Genomic DNA, 17,166 nt, shown 5'->3' on the forward strand with positions numbered 1-17,166 from the left:
CCTATTCTTCCCCCTCAACTAACATGCATTTTCCTGTGGAAAGATGTCCAGAATAAGCTACTACGTGGGGGAAAACCAAAGTAACAGAACAGTCTGTTTAATACAACTCTGCTTTTTAAATAAACAAGTACTACCGCCCTGAACCTGCCCTCACCTGCCAACCTTGTATGTGTATTTAGAAAAAAACAGAGAGACACACATCAGATGTCAGCCCTGGTTACACGGAGGTTGGAGGTGGAATGGAAGGCAGGAAGGGAGAGACTAAATTTTACTTTCCATTCCTCTGAAGGGTTTGACATGTTCTAATAATAAGCGTGGATTACTGAGGTAACTTTTAACAACCAGGAGAATATTAAAGGCACAATATATGGGTGAGTGTGTTTTTAATAGGCTTCTCAGGGATGACTAAAAGTTCATTCCCAAGAAGACAGATAAGAGCCTGACATTTCACCTGTCCCCCCCTTTTTTTTTTTAAGATTTTATTTATTTATTTGACCCAGAGAGAGAGAGACAGTGAGAGAGGGAACACAAGCAGGGGGAGTGGGAGAGGGAGAAGCAGGCTTCCTGCGGAGCAGGGAGCCCGACGTGGGGCTCGATCCCAGGGCCCTGGGATCATGATCTGAGCCAAAGACAGACGCTCAATGACTGAGCCCCCCAGGTACCCCTCACCTGTCCCCTTTGTATAGGTCTCTCCACACACGGACAGGAAGCAGAGGACTAAAGCCCAAAGTCACAGGCACTGAGCTCTACAATAGACGTGCAGGCCCAAGGTGCTGGGCACAGGAGGCTCTGCTGGACTGGGGGGTTGGGGCGTACAGCGGCAGAGGGAGTCAGACCCAACACCTCCACGGCCGTCCCAGGGTGTGCTGTTGGTGCTACCTGTGTGCACAAAGATTTGAAAGTATCCCTGGTATTCTACAAGGCAGAAGATTTTCAAACAGTGGGAATAGTTTTAAAGAAGAAACTGTTTCCAGCTTCTCAAGAGAACACAAGTGAGACTATGCTTTCTTTCTCTTCCTCAGGTGGTCAGCTCTTCGAACACGCAAATAGCCCTCAATATATATTCTGCATGAAGTTCCTCCGGGAAACATTAGGCCTGATGTGACTTGGCTACTTCTCTTAAAGGGAACCAGCGCAGTTTTAAATCTTAAAGTCAACACAATCAATATTCATTAAGCATCCAAGGATTCCCAGTGCAATTCTGGCCATTCTCTCACTGATGATCTTCTGGACAAGGGCACCGGGAAGAAATGGATGGATCCCACTATTTAAAACCAGCAACAACAAATAAAAGCAAAGTGCTGTTTTCCAGCGCGTGCACACACATACACACACACACAACAAAGCTAAAGGAGCACAGCCATGAAATTTGAGCTGGCTCAGCCATCAAGAGCACCACTGGTTTCCTTATAAAATAGTATGACATTGAGTCTACTTTCTTCTAAGCTTCCATTTACGCATCTGTCTCCAGCGGGAAGCAGACTTCTTTCCGAAGCCTGAAAAGATGGAAAACACTGGAATCTCTCCTCCGCTCCTACAGACCAACAGCACAGGGCTGGGCCCTGAGGCTGAATCTCAGCTCCGTCTCTGCTGAGTCCCTCAGCAATGCTGGGGATTCAGTGAGTCGCCCCCCATGGTTGCCCAATGGGCAGGACAGTGTTAACTTCAGAAGGTCTTTTTAAAAACTCTGAAAAAGAACAAGTTAATTCAAGAATTTTTTTTAATGCCTTATCCTTCCAGAATTAAAACGTTTTACATAAATGCAGCATGACCAAAAAAACCCTTAGAATTTGATGAGAAAAATGAGAGTCAGGGGAAATGAAGATGGGAGGCAATCAGCAGTGGGGTCAGATGCAGAAGTCGGGTCCGTGAAATCCTCCCCCCGCACCTGAGCTCCAAGCTTCCCCATAGCCAACGCCACGAGGAAAACAATGCTAGTTATGCGATTCAGCATCTTACCTCCTAAGAATTCATAAAAAAAACAAAAACATGGGGCATCTGGGTGGCTCAGTCGTTAAGCGTCTGCCTTCGGCTCAGGTCATGATCCTGGAGTCCCAGGAGCGAGCCCCACATGGGGCTCCCTGCTCAGCGGGAAGACTGCTTCTCCCTCTCCCACTCCCCCTGCTTGTGTTCCCTCTCTCACTGTGTCTCTCTCTGTCAAATAAACAAATAAAATCTTTTAAAAAAAAAACAAAAACAAAAACTCGGGAAATGACCTCTCTCTTCGAGCAATGTGACTTCCTTCTGAATTCTCCACTATTCACAAAAAAATAACTGAAAAAGACACTGTGAAGTTATGGGTTTTGAACCATTTAAAAATTGAGTGCTAACTACCAGACTTGTGCCTTTGAGAAGCTGTGCAGCTAACAGGGCCAGATTTCCATGCAAGTCATTTCTAGCTTGTGATACAAAACAATATGCATTACGGACGGAAGAATATTCAGTTTTCTATCCTCTCAGAGCTACAGGTTAAAAAGGGAACTCCAGGCATGTTTCCATGCGCACATGACCCCAAGTCTGTAGAGCCCTTTCAACTCATCCCGGGATGCATCAATCAGCCGTAAGGCTCATTGCGAGTGTCCTGGGAATAGGGTTCTAATTCCATCATGCCACCACGGGCCACTGAGATCTGGAAAAGCCATGGACATGGTACAGCCCCTCATCTTCTTTCATGACAACTTGGAAATCCTGAGCTGCCATCTGCTCAAATAACAGTTCACAAAGGCAAAAAATGGAACACGGCTGCTCTCTCAACAGGTCTGCAGGAGGTAAGAGTAAGAGCTCCCAGAGGGCTTCTGAGATATCCCAACTCTCCTTGCCTTCTAGCAAAGCTGACTCTTCCAGGAGTAGAGGGCGTTCTTAGAGAGATGCAAAAAGCACTAACCGTAAAGGAAGAGACTGATAAATCAGACTTCCTGAAGATTAAAAACTTTGTTATCCAAAAATACAACTAAGACAGCAAAAGGCAAGCCATAATGGAAGAATCTATTTGCCATATATTTCTAATAAAGGGCTTGCATCCAATATAAATAAAGAATGCATACCAATCGGTAAGAAAAAAGGCAGAATACCGAATTAAAAAAAAACAGACTTAGAAAGCAAACCCAAATGGTCAACATACACATGAAAAGGTAGTCAACATCATCAGTCAGCAAGAAAGACAAGTGAAAACCATACCAAGATACTATTAACATATGTACTGAAATGGATAAAATTGAAAAGGGTGTGGAGTAACTGAACTCTTGTAGTTGCTGGTGGGAGTGTAAATTAATACAATCACTTTGGAAAACTACCCAGCAACATCTTATGCCAATGATCGTACGCACAGGACCCAGCAAGTTTGCTTCAGGGCAGAAATACGAACACAGCGGCATTCTGCCCAATAGCCCCAAACTGGAAAAACCCAATGTCCACCAACAGTAGCCTGGATAATTAAGCCACAGTATAGTATACAATTATACAATGGAATATTATATACACCACGGTGGAAAAACAACTACTATAACCACCAGTTTGGGCCTCACAGGCAGAGCGGTGCACAAAATAAGCGGGACACAGAAGAACACATGCAACAGGATTCCACGTCTATGAAGCTGAAATGCAGGCAAACCCAACCTACGGTGATGGGAGACAGCACAGTGGTCCTTTTGTTGTAAAGGATGACTAGGTGGGGGACCAGCCAAGCGCCCAGAGTGCCAATAACGTTCTATTTCTTAATCTAGAGGTGCTTACGTAGGGGGTTCAGTTTTGTAAAAATTCATCGAGTTATAGATCTCTGACTTGTGTACTTTTCTGTATGACCGATGTATTTCAGGAAAAGGGCTTCCTTAAAGAAGAGGGCTGGATTAAGCAAGACTGAGTGAGGCTTCACCCACTGTCACTACTTTAGAACGGAGTCAGAGTCGGGGATTTTTAGACTGAGGTTCTTAGAATCTAAGGAATCTATCCTGCAAGGGCTGTTCTAGCAGAACAATGGAAAAGAGAACGTGTAACTGGCGACTGGCTTTTATTTTCCAATTATTTTCCCAGAAACTGTAAGAGGCATGAAGAGAACAGCATGAAAAAAGGCGGAGTTCATACAGAAACAGAGCACTGGAGAGCTGAAGGAACTTTGTGAGGTCGTAGGACCTAGATTTCCACCTTTGGGGAGGATCACGTCACCCATGCCCAGACCAAGAGAACAGAAGTTTTGCAGGAGCGCAGAGAGACAGCGGGTAACTTCTGACCTGCTTCTAACTTGATATGCCAGGTTCTAACTGTTAGGAGGCACGTGTGGCTAATTTTGCATATGGTATATCTTGGGAAGCTAGTTATGTCGCTTCCAAATGTTTTTTTAAAATCCTCTTTAATCTGGTGGCCCTTACTTGGTAAGAGATATAACAGAATGGACCATTTATAATGTTCCAATTTGCATAAGAGCAATACGTGGTTTCCTGACATTGAACTTCTCAGTGTGGTGTCGTGCCTTATAAAATGGTTTATTTGGAAACCACATCACATCTATTTATTCTGTTTTATAATCATGATCTTAAAAGGTATTTCATCCTCACAACAGTCTGTAAATTCTGATCATTCTCTTTACTAAGCTGATGAATATTCACATTAAAATCATCAGTTAGGGCGCCTGGGTGGCTCAGTTGGTTAAGCGACTGCCTTCGGCTCAGGTCATGATCCTGGAGTCCCGGGATCGAGTCCCGCATTGGGCTCCCTGCTCAGCAGGGGGTCTGCTTCTCCCTCTGACCCTCCCCCCGTCATGTGCTCTCTCTCTCTCTCGTTCTCTCTGTCTCAAATAAATAAATAAAATCTTTAAAAAAAAAAAATCAGTTACCCAAGACCCTGCTCACTGAAACCCCAGTTCTTGATGGATGGTCATATCCCTAGAGAATAATCTGCCCCATATCCTAATGGGTAAGTCCTGGGTGGAAAAACAAACCCAGTTTTCTAAGGTGAGCAACAATGGCCACATTACGGAGTCCTTCAAGTATGAAAAGCAGTTAGTGAATAAATGACACAGAACACTGTTACTACTTGTGAAAATGATGCTCTCAGATTATAAATGGTATGATGGTTCATTTTATGTGTCCATTTGGCCACACCATGGGATCTAGGTTTTGGTCATACACCAGTCTAGATGTTTCTGTGAAGGTATTTTTTTAGATGTGATTTAATATTTAAATCAGTAGACTCTGGGTGAAGCAGATTACTCTTCCTAGTGTGGGTGGGCCTTGTCAAATCAGTTGAAGACCTTAAGAGAAGAGACTGAGGTGCCCAAAGGAAGAAGGAATCCCACCTCCAGACAGCCTTTGGAACCAAGACTGCAACATCAGCTCCTGCCTGGTCTCCAGCCTGCTGACCTTCCCTGCAGATTTCAGTCTTACCAGACCCAAAAATGGCATGGTCCAACTCCTTAAAATTAACCTCTCTGTATACATAATATATAGTATATATTAAGAATATAATATAGAGTAATATATATAACATACATAAAGTAAATATATACATATACATCCTATTGATTCTGTTTCTCTGGAAAACTTGGTTAATACGACTGGCTTAATATACAGTTGTTTCTAGTGTGAAAGGAACTTTGGAGTATCTTTGGACTCTATTGTATTCTTGTATTAGAAAAAAAACTGTGTGCTAGTAGGATCATCAAGTTCAATGTTCCACCTGGGCATTATTCCCTGCCAAAGTAAATAACACGGGGCATAAGGAACATGTCAGAAAAAGTCTAACAGTACCCATAAATTAACATATTTCTCACCAAATATCATTATGATCACAACCCCAGGAAAAATCTGACAAACTGAATAATGTCATGGGACCAACTTATAACTTTCTCTGCCTTAAATTGCTTAACTGAAAGTTTCTCAAAAGGTTCCCCCTTTCAAAAACAACTTCCCAAGGTGATCCTTTGGTTTATTCTTGCTAGCTTGGCCTCCTGCCTCAACTATTACAAAGCTGGAGTTTCTTTTTTTTTTTTTTTTTTTATTCTTATGTTAATCCCCATACATTACAACATTAGTTTTAAATGAAGTGTTCCATGATTCATTGTTTGTGCATAACACCCAGTGCTCCATGCAGAACGTGCCCTCCTCAATACCCACCACCAGGCTAACCCGTCCTCCCACCCCCCTCCCCGCTAGAACCCTGCCTGCCCTTCAGAGTCCATCATCTCTCATGGTTCGTCTACCCCTCCGATTTCCCCTGCTTCATTCTTCCCCTCCCGCTACCTTCTTCTTCTTCTTCTTTTTTTTTTTCTTAACATATATTGCATTATTTGTTTCAGAGGTACAGATCTGAGATTCAACAGTCTTGCACAATTCACAGCGCTTATCAGAGCACATACCCTCCCCAGTGTCTATCGCCCAGTCCCCCCATCCCTCCACCCCACCCCCCACTCCAACAACACTCAGTTTGTTTCCTGCGATTAAGAATTCCTCATATCAGTGAGATCATATGATACATGTCCTTCTCTTTTTGACTTATTTCACTCAACATAATACCCTCCAGTTCCATCCACGTCGTTGCAAATGGCAAGATCTCATTCCTTTTGATGGCTGCATAATATTCCATTGTATATATATACCACATCTTCTTTATCCATTCATCTGTTGATGGACATCTTGGCTCTTTCCACAGTTTGGCTATTGTGGACATTGCTGCTATAAACATCGGGGTGCACGTACCCCTTCGGATCCCTACTTTTGTATCTTTGGGGTAAATACCCAGTAGTGCAATTGCTGGATCATATGGTAGCTCTATTTTCAACTTTTTGAGGAACCTCCATACAGTTTTCCAGAGTGGCTGCACCAGTTTGCATTCCCACCAACAGTGTAGGAGGGTTCCCCTTTCTCCGCATCCCCGCCAACATCTGTCATTTCCTGTCTTGTTAATTTTAGCCATTCTGACTGGTGTGAGGTGGTATCTCATTGAGGTTTTGATTTGGATTTCCCTGATGCCGAGCGATATTGAGCACTTTTTCATGCGTCTGTTGGCCATTTGGATGTCTTCTTTGGAAAAATGTCTGTTCATGTCTTCTGCCCATTTCTTGATTGGATTCTTTGTTCTTTGGGTGTTGAGTTTGATGAGTTCTTTATAGATTTTGGATACTAGCCCTTTATCTGATATGTCATTTGCAAATATCTTCTCCCATTCTGTCGGTTGTCTTTTGGTTTTGTTAACTGTTTCCTTTGCTTTGCAAAAGCTTTTTATCTTGATGAAGTCCCAATAGTTCATTTTTGCCCTTGCTTCCCTTGCCTTTGGCGATGTTTCTAGGAAGAACTTGCTTCGGCTGAGGTCAAAGAGGTTGCTGCCTGTGTTCTCCTTTAGGATTTTGATGGACTCCCGTCTCACATTGAGGTCTTTCAACCATTTGGAGTCTATTTTTGTGTGTGGTGTAAGGAAATGGTCCAGTTTCATTCTTCTGCATGTGGCTATCCAATTTTCCCAACACCATTTGTTGAAGAGACTGTCTTTGTTCCATTGGACATTCTTTCCTGCTTTGTCGAAGATGAGTTGACCATAGAGTTGAGGGTCCATTTCTGGGCTCTCTATTCTGTTCCATTGATCTATGTGTCTATTTTTGTGCCAGTACCATGCTGTCTTAATGATAACAGCTTTGTAATAGAGCTTGAAGTCCGGAATTGTGATGCCACCGGCTTTGCTTTTCTTTTTCAATATTCCTCTGGCTATGCAGGGTCTTTTCTGGTTCCATACAAATTTTAAGATGATTTGTTCCATTTCTTTGAAAAAAGTGGATGGTATTTTGATGGGGATTGCATTGAATATGTAGATTGCTCTAGGTAGCATTGACATCTTCACAATATTTGTTCTTCCAATCCATGAGCATGGAACGTTTTTCCATTTCTTTGTGTCTTCCTCAATTTCTTTCATGAGTATTTTATAGTTTTCTGAGTACAGATCCTTTGTCTCTTTGGTTAGATTTATTCCTAGGTATCTTATGGTTTTGGGTGCAATTGTAAATGGGATCGACTCCTTAATTTCTCTTTCTTCTGTCTTGTTGTTGGTGTATAGGAATGCCACTGACTTCTGTGCATTGATTTTATATCCTGCCACTTTACTGAATTCCTGTATGAGTTCTAGCAGTTTTGGGGTGGAGTCTTTTGGGTTTTCCACATAAAGTATCATATCATCTGCAAAGAGTGAGAGTTTGACTTCTTCTTTGCCAATTTGGATGCCTTTGATTTCTTTTTGTTGTCTGATTGCTGTGGCTAGGACTTCCAATACTATGTTGAATAGCAGTGGTGATAGTGGACATCCCTGCCGCGTTCCTGACCTTAGGGGGAAAGCTCTCAGTTTTTCCCCATTGAGAATAATATTTGCTGTAGGTTTTTCATAGATGGCTTTTATGATATTGAGGTATGTACCCTCTATCCCTATGCTCTGAAGAGTTTTGATCAAGAAAGGATGCTGTACTTTGTCAAAAGCTTTTTCTGCATCTATTGAGAGGATCATATGATTCTTGTTCTTTCTTTTGTTAATGTACTGTATCACATTGATTGATTTGCGGATGTTGAACCAACCTTGTAGCCCAGGGATAAATCCCACTTGGTCAGGGTGAATAATCCTTTTAATGTACTGTTGGATCCTATTGGCTAGGATTTTGGTGAGAATTTTTCATCCATGTTCATCAAGGATATTGGTCTGTAATTCTCCTTTTTGATGGGGTCTTTGTCTGGTTTTGGGATCAAGGTAATGCTGGCCTCATAAAATGAGTTTGGAAGTTTTCCTTCCGTTTCTATTTTTTGGAACAGTTTCAGAAGAATAGGTATTAATTCTTCTTGAAATGTTTGGTAGAATTCTCCTGGGAAGCCATCTGGCCCTGGGCTTTTGTTTTTTGGGAGATTTTTGATGACTGCTTCAATTTCCTTAGTGGTTATAGGTCTGTTCAGGTTTTCTATTTCATCCTGGTTCAGTTTTGGTAGTTGATACATCTCTAGGAATGCATCCATCTCTTCCAGGTTATCTAATTTGCTGGCATAGAGTTGCTCATAATATGTTCTTATAATTGTTTGTATTTCTTTGGTGTTGGTTGTGATCTCTCCTCTTTCATTCATGATTTTGTTGATTTGGGTCATTTCTCTTCTCTTTTTGATAAGTCTGGCCAGGGGTTTATCAATCTTGTTAATTCTTTCAAAGAACCAGCTCCTAGTTTCGTTGATCTGTTCTACTGTTCTTTTAGTTTCTATTTCATTGATTTCTGCTCTGATCTTTATGATTTCTCTTCTCCTGCTGGGTTTAGGCTTTACTTGCTGTTCTTTCTCCAACTCCTTTAGGTGTAGGGTTAGGTTGTGTACTTGAGACCTTTCTTGTTTCTTGAGAAAGGCTTGTATTGCTATATACTTTCCTCTTAGGACTGCCTTTGCTGCATCCCAAAGATTTTGAACAGTTGTGTTTTCATTTTCATTGGTTTCCATGTATTTTTTTAATTCTTCTTTAATTTCCTGGTTGACCCATTCATTCTTCAGTAGGATGCTCTTTAGCCTCCATGTATTTGAGTTCTTTCCGACTTTCCTCTTGTGATTGAGTTCTAGTTTCAAAGCATTGTGGTCTGAAAATAGGCAGGGAATGATCCCAATCTTTTGGTACCGGTTGAGACCTGATTTATGACCTAGGATGTGATCTATTCTGGAGAATGTTCCATGGGCACTAGAGAAGAATGTGTATTCCGTTGCTTTGGGGTGGAATGTTCTGAATATGTCTGTGAAGTCCATTTGGTCCAGTGTGTCATTTAAAGTCTTTATTTCCTTGTTGATCTTTTGCTTAGACGATCTGTCCATTTCAGTGAGGGGGATGTTAAAGTCCCCCACTATTATTGTATTGTTGTCAATGTGTTTCTTTGCTTTTGTTATTAATTGCCTTATATAATTGGCTGCTCCCATGTTAGGGGCATAGATATTTACAATTGTTAGATCTTCTTGTTGGATAGATCCTTTAAGTATGATATAGTGTCCTTCCTCATCTCTTATTACAGTCTTTGGCTTAAAATCTAATTTGTCTGATATAAGGATTGCCACCCCAGCTTTCTTTTGGTGTCCATTAGCATGGTAAATGGTTTTCCACCCCCTCACTTTCAACCTGGGGGTGTCTTTGGGTCTAAAATGAGTCTCTTGCAGACAGCATATCGATGGATCTTGTTTTTTAATCCAGTCTGTTAGCCTGTGTCTTTTGATTGGGGCATTTAGCCCATTTACATTCAAGGTAACTATTGAAAGATAGGAATTTAGTGCCATTGTATTGCCTGTAAGGTGACTGTTACTGTATATTGTCTGTGTTCCTTTCTGGTCTATGTTGCTTTTAGGGTCTCTCTTTGCTTAGAGGACCCCTTTCAAGATTTCCTGTAGGGCTGGTTTTGTGTTTGCAAATTCCTTTAGTTTTTGTTTGTCCTGGAAGCTTTTTATCTCTCCTTCAATTTTCAATGACAGCCTAGCTGGATAGAGTATTCTTGGCTGCATATTTTTCTCATTAAGTGCTCTGAATATATCCTGCCAGTCCTTTCTGGCCTGCCAGGTCTCTGTGGATAGGTCTGTTGCCAATCTAATGTTTCTACCATTGTAGGTTACATATCTCTTCTCCCGAGCTGCTTTCAGGATTTTCTCTTTGTCTCTGAGACTCGTAAGTTTTACTATTAGATGTCGGGGTGTTGACCTGTTTTTATTGATTTTGAGAGGGGTTCTCTGTGCTTCCTGGATTTTCATGCCTGTTTCTTTCCCCAAATTAGGGAAGTTCTCTGCTATAATTTGCTCCATTATACCTTCTGGCCCTCTCTCTCTTTCTTCTTCTTCTGGGATCCCAATTATTCTAATGTTGTTTCGTCTTATGGTATCGCTTATCTCTCGAATTCTGCCCTCATGATCCAGTAGTTGTTTATCTCTCTTTTTCTCAGCTTCTTTATTTTCCATCATTTCATCTTCTATATGACTGATTCTCTCTTCTGCCTCATTTATTCTAGCAGTTAGCGCCCCCATTTTTGATTGCACCTCATTAATAGCCTTTTTGATTTCTACTTGGTTGGATTTTAGCTCTTTTACTTCTCCAGAAAGAGTTTCTCTAATAACTTCCATATTTTTTTCAAGCCCAGCTAGTATCTTTAAAGTGATGATTCTGAACTCTAGATCTGACATCGTACTAATGTCCGTATTCAGTAGGTCCCTGGCAGTCGGTACTACCTCTTGTTCTTTTTGTTGAGGTGATTTTTTCCGTCTTGTCATCTTGTGCAGAGGAGAATAGATTAATGAGAGAACAAAATGCTAGCAGAGTAACCACGTCCCCAGAAAATATACTCTAAACAAATCAGAAAAGACCTGAAGCAGTGGGATAAGAAGGGGAAAGAGAGAAAAAAGAAAAAGAAAAAAAAAAAAGAAAAAGATAAAGATAAAAACAAAAACAAACAAAACAAAACAACAACAACAAAAGAAAAACCAGAATGTGATCAAATATGATCTATATGGTATATAGATCAGTGCCACACACTAGATTTGGGGTGTATTTTGGTCTTTTAGAAGAAAGTGTCTCCCAAAATTTTAAAGAAAGAAAAACTTATATATGTACAAAAATAAGGGTTGATATGATGAAGGGATGGAAAATGACTGTAAAAATGGAAATTATAAAAAATTTTATAAAAGGAATTGATAAGAAGTTGTTTGAAAAAAGAAAGAAGAGGATTTAAAAAAAAAAGAAAAAGAAAAAAAAAAGGGAGAGGATGTGATCAGGCAGGGGAATAGAAAACACCATATACTAGAGATTTAGGGTATATTTTAATCTGTTAGAAGAAACTATCTCAAAATTTTAAAGAGAGAACAACTTATATATATATGCCAAAAATAGGGGTAACTACTATGAAAGGATAGAATATGACTCTAAAAATGAAAAATAAAAAAAATTTTTTTTTTAAAAAGGGATTGATAAGATGTTGGTTGAAAAAGGGAAAAAGAAAAATTCAAAAAGAAATAAAAAGACAAAAAGACAGTTAAAAAAAAATTAACTTTAAAAGACTAAAGAATCATGGTAAAAAAGCCGTGAATTCTATGTGCAGTAGTCCCTTAGCGCTGGAGTTCTGCCGTTCTCATTGATCGGTAAACTTGGGCTTGGCTGGCTGTTCTCGCTGACCTTCTGGGGAGGGGCCTGTTGCCGTGGTTTCCAAATGCCTTTGCCGGAGGCGGTATTGCCCCGCCCTTGGCCCCTCCCGGCTAAGTCATCTGCTCCGGTTTGCTCTCCGGGGCTTTTGTTCCCTGCGAGCTTTCCGTACAGCTTTGGAGGCGGAGAGTGAAGATGGCGGCCTCCCAATCTCCGCCCGGAGGAGCCGAGAACTCGGGGCCCCGCTCCTCAGTGAGCCCCAGAGAAAAGCCGTCAGTCACTCCCGTGTCCCCGCTCTCCGGCCGCACTCCGTGCTCGCCCGGCCTGTGACCGCGTTTCTCTCTCTGGCACCCGACCCCGGGTGGAGTCTCCAAACCCAGCAGATCCCTGCGGTGCGCTCCCGCGCGGCTCCTCCAGGGAAGGAAGGGGAGTCTCCCCAGATCTGCCGCTTGTTGGGTCCCTGCTGGAGGAGCAGGGGCCCGACTGGGCCGCGGATCAGGGTTTATGGCCACCCCGAGCTGAGAGCCCGCGCCTGGGCTCCGCCTCTGCAGCCGGCTTCCCTGCTCTATTTCCTGGGAGCTCGGCCACACTCAGGCACCCCCGGTCTTTCTGTGACCCCAAGGGTCCTGAGACCACACTGTCCCGGAGGGTTCCACCCCCCGCTTAGCCACCAGAGTGACGTCCCTCAGCAGAGCAGACTTTTAAAAGTTCCGATTCTGTGCTCCGTGGTTCTACCACTTGCCAGAAGCGGCGGACGGAGGCCCCTCCCCCGCCGTCTATCCTCCCGAATATCGCCTCGGATTCACTTCTCCGCACGTCCTACCTTCCAGAAAGTGGTCGCTTTTCTGTTCAGAAAGTTGTTGCTCTTCTTTTCTTTGATCTCCTGTTGGGTTTGTAGGTGTTCAGAATGGTTTGATCCCTATCCAGCTGAATTCCTGAGAGGAGATGAAATCCAGGTCTCCTACTCCTCTGCCATCTTGCTCCACCCCCCCAAAACTGGAGTTTCTTCAAGGGAACCTGTAATTACTCAATCAGACACCTGCTTCCAGACAGAGAATGGGCTAAAGTTAAAGCAACGTCTTTGTGCCAAAAGATACACCTTTCTCCACTTGGTTTGATTTCAAGAGGAGTGTTTATCAGAAATCTCAGGAACTGAATGGGAGGTGAGGGGATTAAGGAAAAGACAATGACAAGCCAAAGGAATCCAAAAAAAGGCAAAGGGTGGGGAGATCACAAAGGAGTTTCCTAGACCATGCTCCAAAAGCACGCTGGCTCTTGTCCAAGGGAAGGCTGAAGGCTCATGGGCTTATACAGGAGCCAACGCACTAAGCATAAAAAACCAAACCAACAAACAAACCCCCCTCCCCAAAACCCCACAGGTTTTATCACTGTTTTTAAACACTGGCATTTAGATGAATTTAAAGGAAAGCAAAAAGTTCATTAGCATGACTTACCTGGATGTGGTTGCTCCTCCAATCAACAGTGGAATCTTTATAGCCAATCTCTCCATTTCTTTGGCAACAAAAATCATTTCATCCAGGGAAGGAGTGATGAGTCCTGATAGGCCAATTATATCTATTATTTCAGAAAGGAAAAAAGGACAGTGAGGAGGAGGATGAGAGAAAACACAGAAAAGTATGCAAGACTCATTTTAAAACCTTTGTAATAAAGACCAGAAGACCTTAAATGAATTCCCAACTTCTAATTCTAAGACATCTTTTCTGGGGAGTTTCAATTTATTTGTTCACTTTTGGTAGTAAATATGATTTGTAGCTTCAAGTTGCAATAATGTGCTTGCCACAGTTTGGGGAAGCCATGCAAATAAAATACACTGTTTAGGATTTCCCAGACTTAAATGTGTCACAGTGTCTCAAGAAACATAAAAACGATGATACACAGAGAAAAATCTGATACGACCCTATAATAATCCTGTTCCCATTCCCCATCTTCCCAGCTGGGAGGAGTTTCACCGGTCCCTATTCACCAATCCAAACCCCACTATAAACGACAGTGAAAGCCCCCCACGCATGAACTGGCCCCTAATTGCCTGAGTGTGCCACTGGTCCCACGCGGGCTGGGGCGTCACCGGTTACCGACAGACACACCCTGCTGGTGAGGACATCCAGTGGAAAGCCCAGAAGCACAGGTGAACCGTACCTGCTTTATGGTCAAGAGCAGCTTTCAGGATCTTGTCACAGGGAGTCATGACTCCTAAATCAATAACTCTGGCGGACAGAAAGGAGATGTGAGAAAATTAATGAGAACCCATCAGAGACAAAGCCGAGATGAACATTTTTACTCAGCCACCAAACACTCCTCTAATGTCAACTGGAGTCACAGGGACATGCTCACTAATCACCGACAATCATCACAACTACAATGACCACTTATGAAGTACTTAGCACATATGCCAGGTGCTATGCTAAGATTTTTAAAGCAGCTTTATTGATACAGAATTCACACAGCATAAAATTCACCCATTCCAAAAATACGATTCAATCATTTTTGTCATGTGGCATTATTATTTTTTTTAAGCTCTGGTAAAATATGTAAAATATCGTTTGCCCTGTTACCCAATAAGTTTACCCAGAGGCACAAATTTCAGTCAGTCCTGATGTTGTGCAACCATCACCACTATTTTCAATGCCCTGTCATCATCCCAAATATAAACTTGGATCATTCAGTAACAATTTCCCATTCCCCCCGTTGTCAAGATGGAGAAAGGACCCACCATCAGTCATTTTTACAATTTAAGTTTATCATGAGTATGCATTTCACAGCATGCACTTTCACTTCTTTTACAATGTCATTAAAATAGGCAAAATATTTTTTTTTCTTTTTTAAAGATTTAATTTATTTGACAGAGAGAGAGAGAGACAGCGAGAGCAGGAACACAAGCAGGGGGAGTGGGAGAGGGAGAAGCAGGCTTCCCGCGGAGCAGGGAGCCCGATGCGGGGCTCGATCCCAGGACCCTGAGATCATGACCTGAGCCGAAGGCAGACGCTTAACAACTGAGTCACCCAGGCGCAAAATAATTTTAGATAAAAAAAAAAAAATCAATGCTACGAACTACTACTTGACACAGTATCATCTGGTAACAGTGGATGCCGGGCAGGAAGGAGTTTGCTTCTTGCTATATACGTGTTATACTGACTTTTCAGCTTGCTCCCATATCACTTAAAATTTTTTTAAAAAATAAACTAGCACATACAGACTCCTCAGTAAAAAACCAAGACAATTTCAAATCAATAATAACTATACTCAGGGTGTTAGCACTAACCTGGTAGAGGAAATGCTGCAGATTTTAATGCTGTGGTGCCACAGGGTATAACAAGAGTCAGAGGACACCACCTTTTTTTTTTTTTTTTTAGCATATTGAGAAGTCTGGTAATTGGATTTTTTGCTAAACTATAACTAAATATAGACTGTTGCATATAAAACTAAGCAAAATAGTATATTGCCTTTATTTTTTAAATTTAAATTCAATTAATTAGTAAATTGTCTTTAAATCAAGACAAAAAGGCATACATTTCAAAGCTGACTGTATTCAACATTGTATATGTATTTTTAAAATTCAACTAAAAATCGCCAGTATGATAGTAAGAATCAACTTGCTCTCGTGTCTTTTTCTTGTTTTAAGCAATGTGTCTTTCAGGAACTTCTTTGCATGCTTGCTTGGTTTGAGGACAGTAAGGAGACCTTGTGACTGAACAGAATGGGGGAGAGGAAATTGGAGGCAGAGAGGTCAGGGGGGAGGAGGGGGCATCTTAAGGGCCACAACTAGTTCAATTTTCAAAATACTAAGTTTGAGATTTCTTTCTTCCTTTTTTAAGAGAGAGAGCAATTAAGGATGGGGGGGTGGCAGAGGGAGAGAATTTTAAGCAGGCTCCCCGCCCAGTGCAGAGCCAATGTGGGGCTCAATCTCATGACCCTGAGACTATGACTTGAGCCGAAGTCAAGAGTTGGACACCCAGTCGACTGAGCCACCCAGGCACCCCCTAAATTTGACATTTCTTTAGTTATCCAAATGGAACTTGAAGCATCCCAGGAGGGCAATACCTCAGCTGAATTTTCAAAGAAAAAGTAGGTATCAGCTAGATGAAGGAAAAAAGAGGGCAGGCCAGGAAGAGACGAGCACTAAAGGTCCAGAATGAGGAACCAGGTAGCCCTGGGAACTTCAGCTGAAGGAAGGACCTGAAGCCTGGAGGGGAGGGGTGGGTTACAAACCCAGCCCTGCCTTCCGCAGCTCCCGCCCTACTTCCCACCGCCCCCTTGCCGTTGTCCTCATCTTCACCGCCATGTCCTGTTTCCCCCACACCTCCATTCTCCATTCTCCCATGTTTTCCCTTGGTTTCCCTTCTCCACCTGCAGCTCTATGCCCCATGTCCACAGGCCTCTTCTTATACACAGTCTTGTATTATGCCACGTGAGAGATTAAAAATAAAAATTAATGTTATGGGGGCGCCTGGGTGGCTCAGTCGTTAAGCGTCTGCCTTCGGCTCGGGTCATGATTCCAGGGTCCTGGGATTGAGCCCCGCATCAGGCTCCCTGCTCAGCGGGAGGCCTGCTTCTCCCTCTCCCAATCCCCCTGTTTGTGTTCCCTCTCTTGCTGTGTATCTCTCTGTCAAATAAATGAATAAAATCTTAAAAAAAAAAAATTAACGTTATGGGAAAATGGTGATTTTAAAATCATCTTTCTAAAGTGCTTATAACAGCTGTAAACGCAAGCAATAATTTGGGCTTCTAATTCAGAAAAAAATGTAAGCTGCACTCGCTGCTTTAGCAAAGGCATCCAATACTACCTAAGAATACATACAATTTAAAAAGTACTGTAATAGATAAAGTCCCTTGTACTCTCTGGAAGAATTAAAAAGGAAACTCAGAGCCATGCATCTGCATTCATTCAGGGTGCCTCCTATCTGCTGCAGTCTCCAGAAGTGAACTGAACAAAGACAGAATTTCCTTTCTGATCTTGCAATTCACAGGTGCTACCACCAGATGGCAGTATCCTACTACTTTGCAGTCCCCGTGGCCCGTTTCCAATCTGAGGTTAAGCGGAGCTAAGAG

At 42.3% G+C, this 17,166-nt stretch overlaps 1 protein-coding gene across 5 annotated transcripts in view; it reads right to left on the reverse strand.

Moving 5' to 3' along the window:
- Positions 1-17,166, reverse strand: part of MTR (5-methyltetrahydrofolate-homocysteine methyltransferase) — a 106,366-nt gene that overhangs the window by 19,791 nt on the left and 69,409 nt on the right. For all 5 annotated transcript variants that reach the window (XR_010412420.1, XM_064594591.1, XM_045877771.3 and 2 more), the window contains 2 exons: positions 14,257-14,324; positions 13,554-13,674 (listed from right to left, as the gene is read on the reverse strand). Coding sequence is in view for 4 of the 5 variants with exons in the window: in XM_064594591.1 (XP_064450661.1) it covers positions 13,554-13,674; positions 14,257-14,324 (189 nt within the window). In the remaining variant the exon portion in view is untranslated. The remainder of the gene's footprint in view (positions 1-13,553; positions 13,675-14,256; positions 14,325-17,166) is intronic.

The sequence above is a fragment of the Mirounga angustirostris genome, unplaced genomic scaffold, assembly GCF_029215605.1.
Source record: "Mirounga angustirostris isolate CCGP_5_RB_7025 unplaced genomic scaffold, mMirAng1.0.hap1 SCAF_6, whole genome shotgun sequence".
NCBI lineage: Eukaryota > Metazoa > Chordata > Mammalia > Carnivora > Phocidae > Mirounga > Mirounga angustirostris.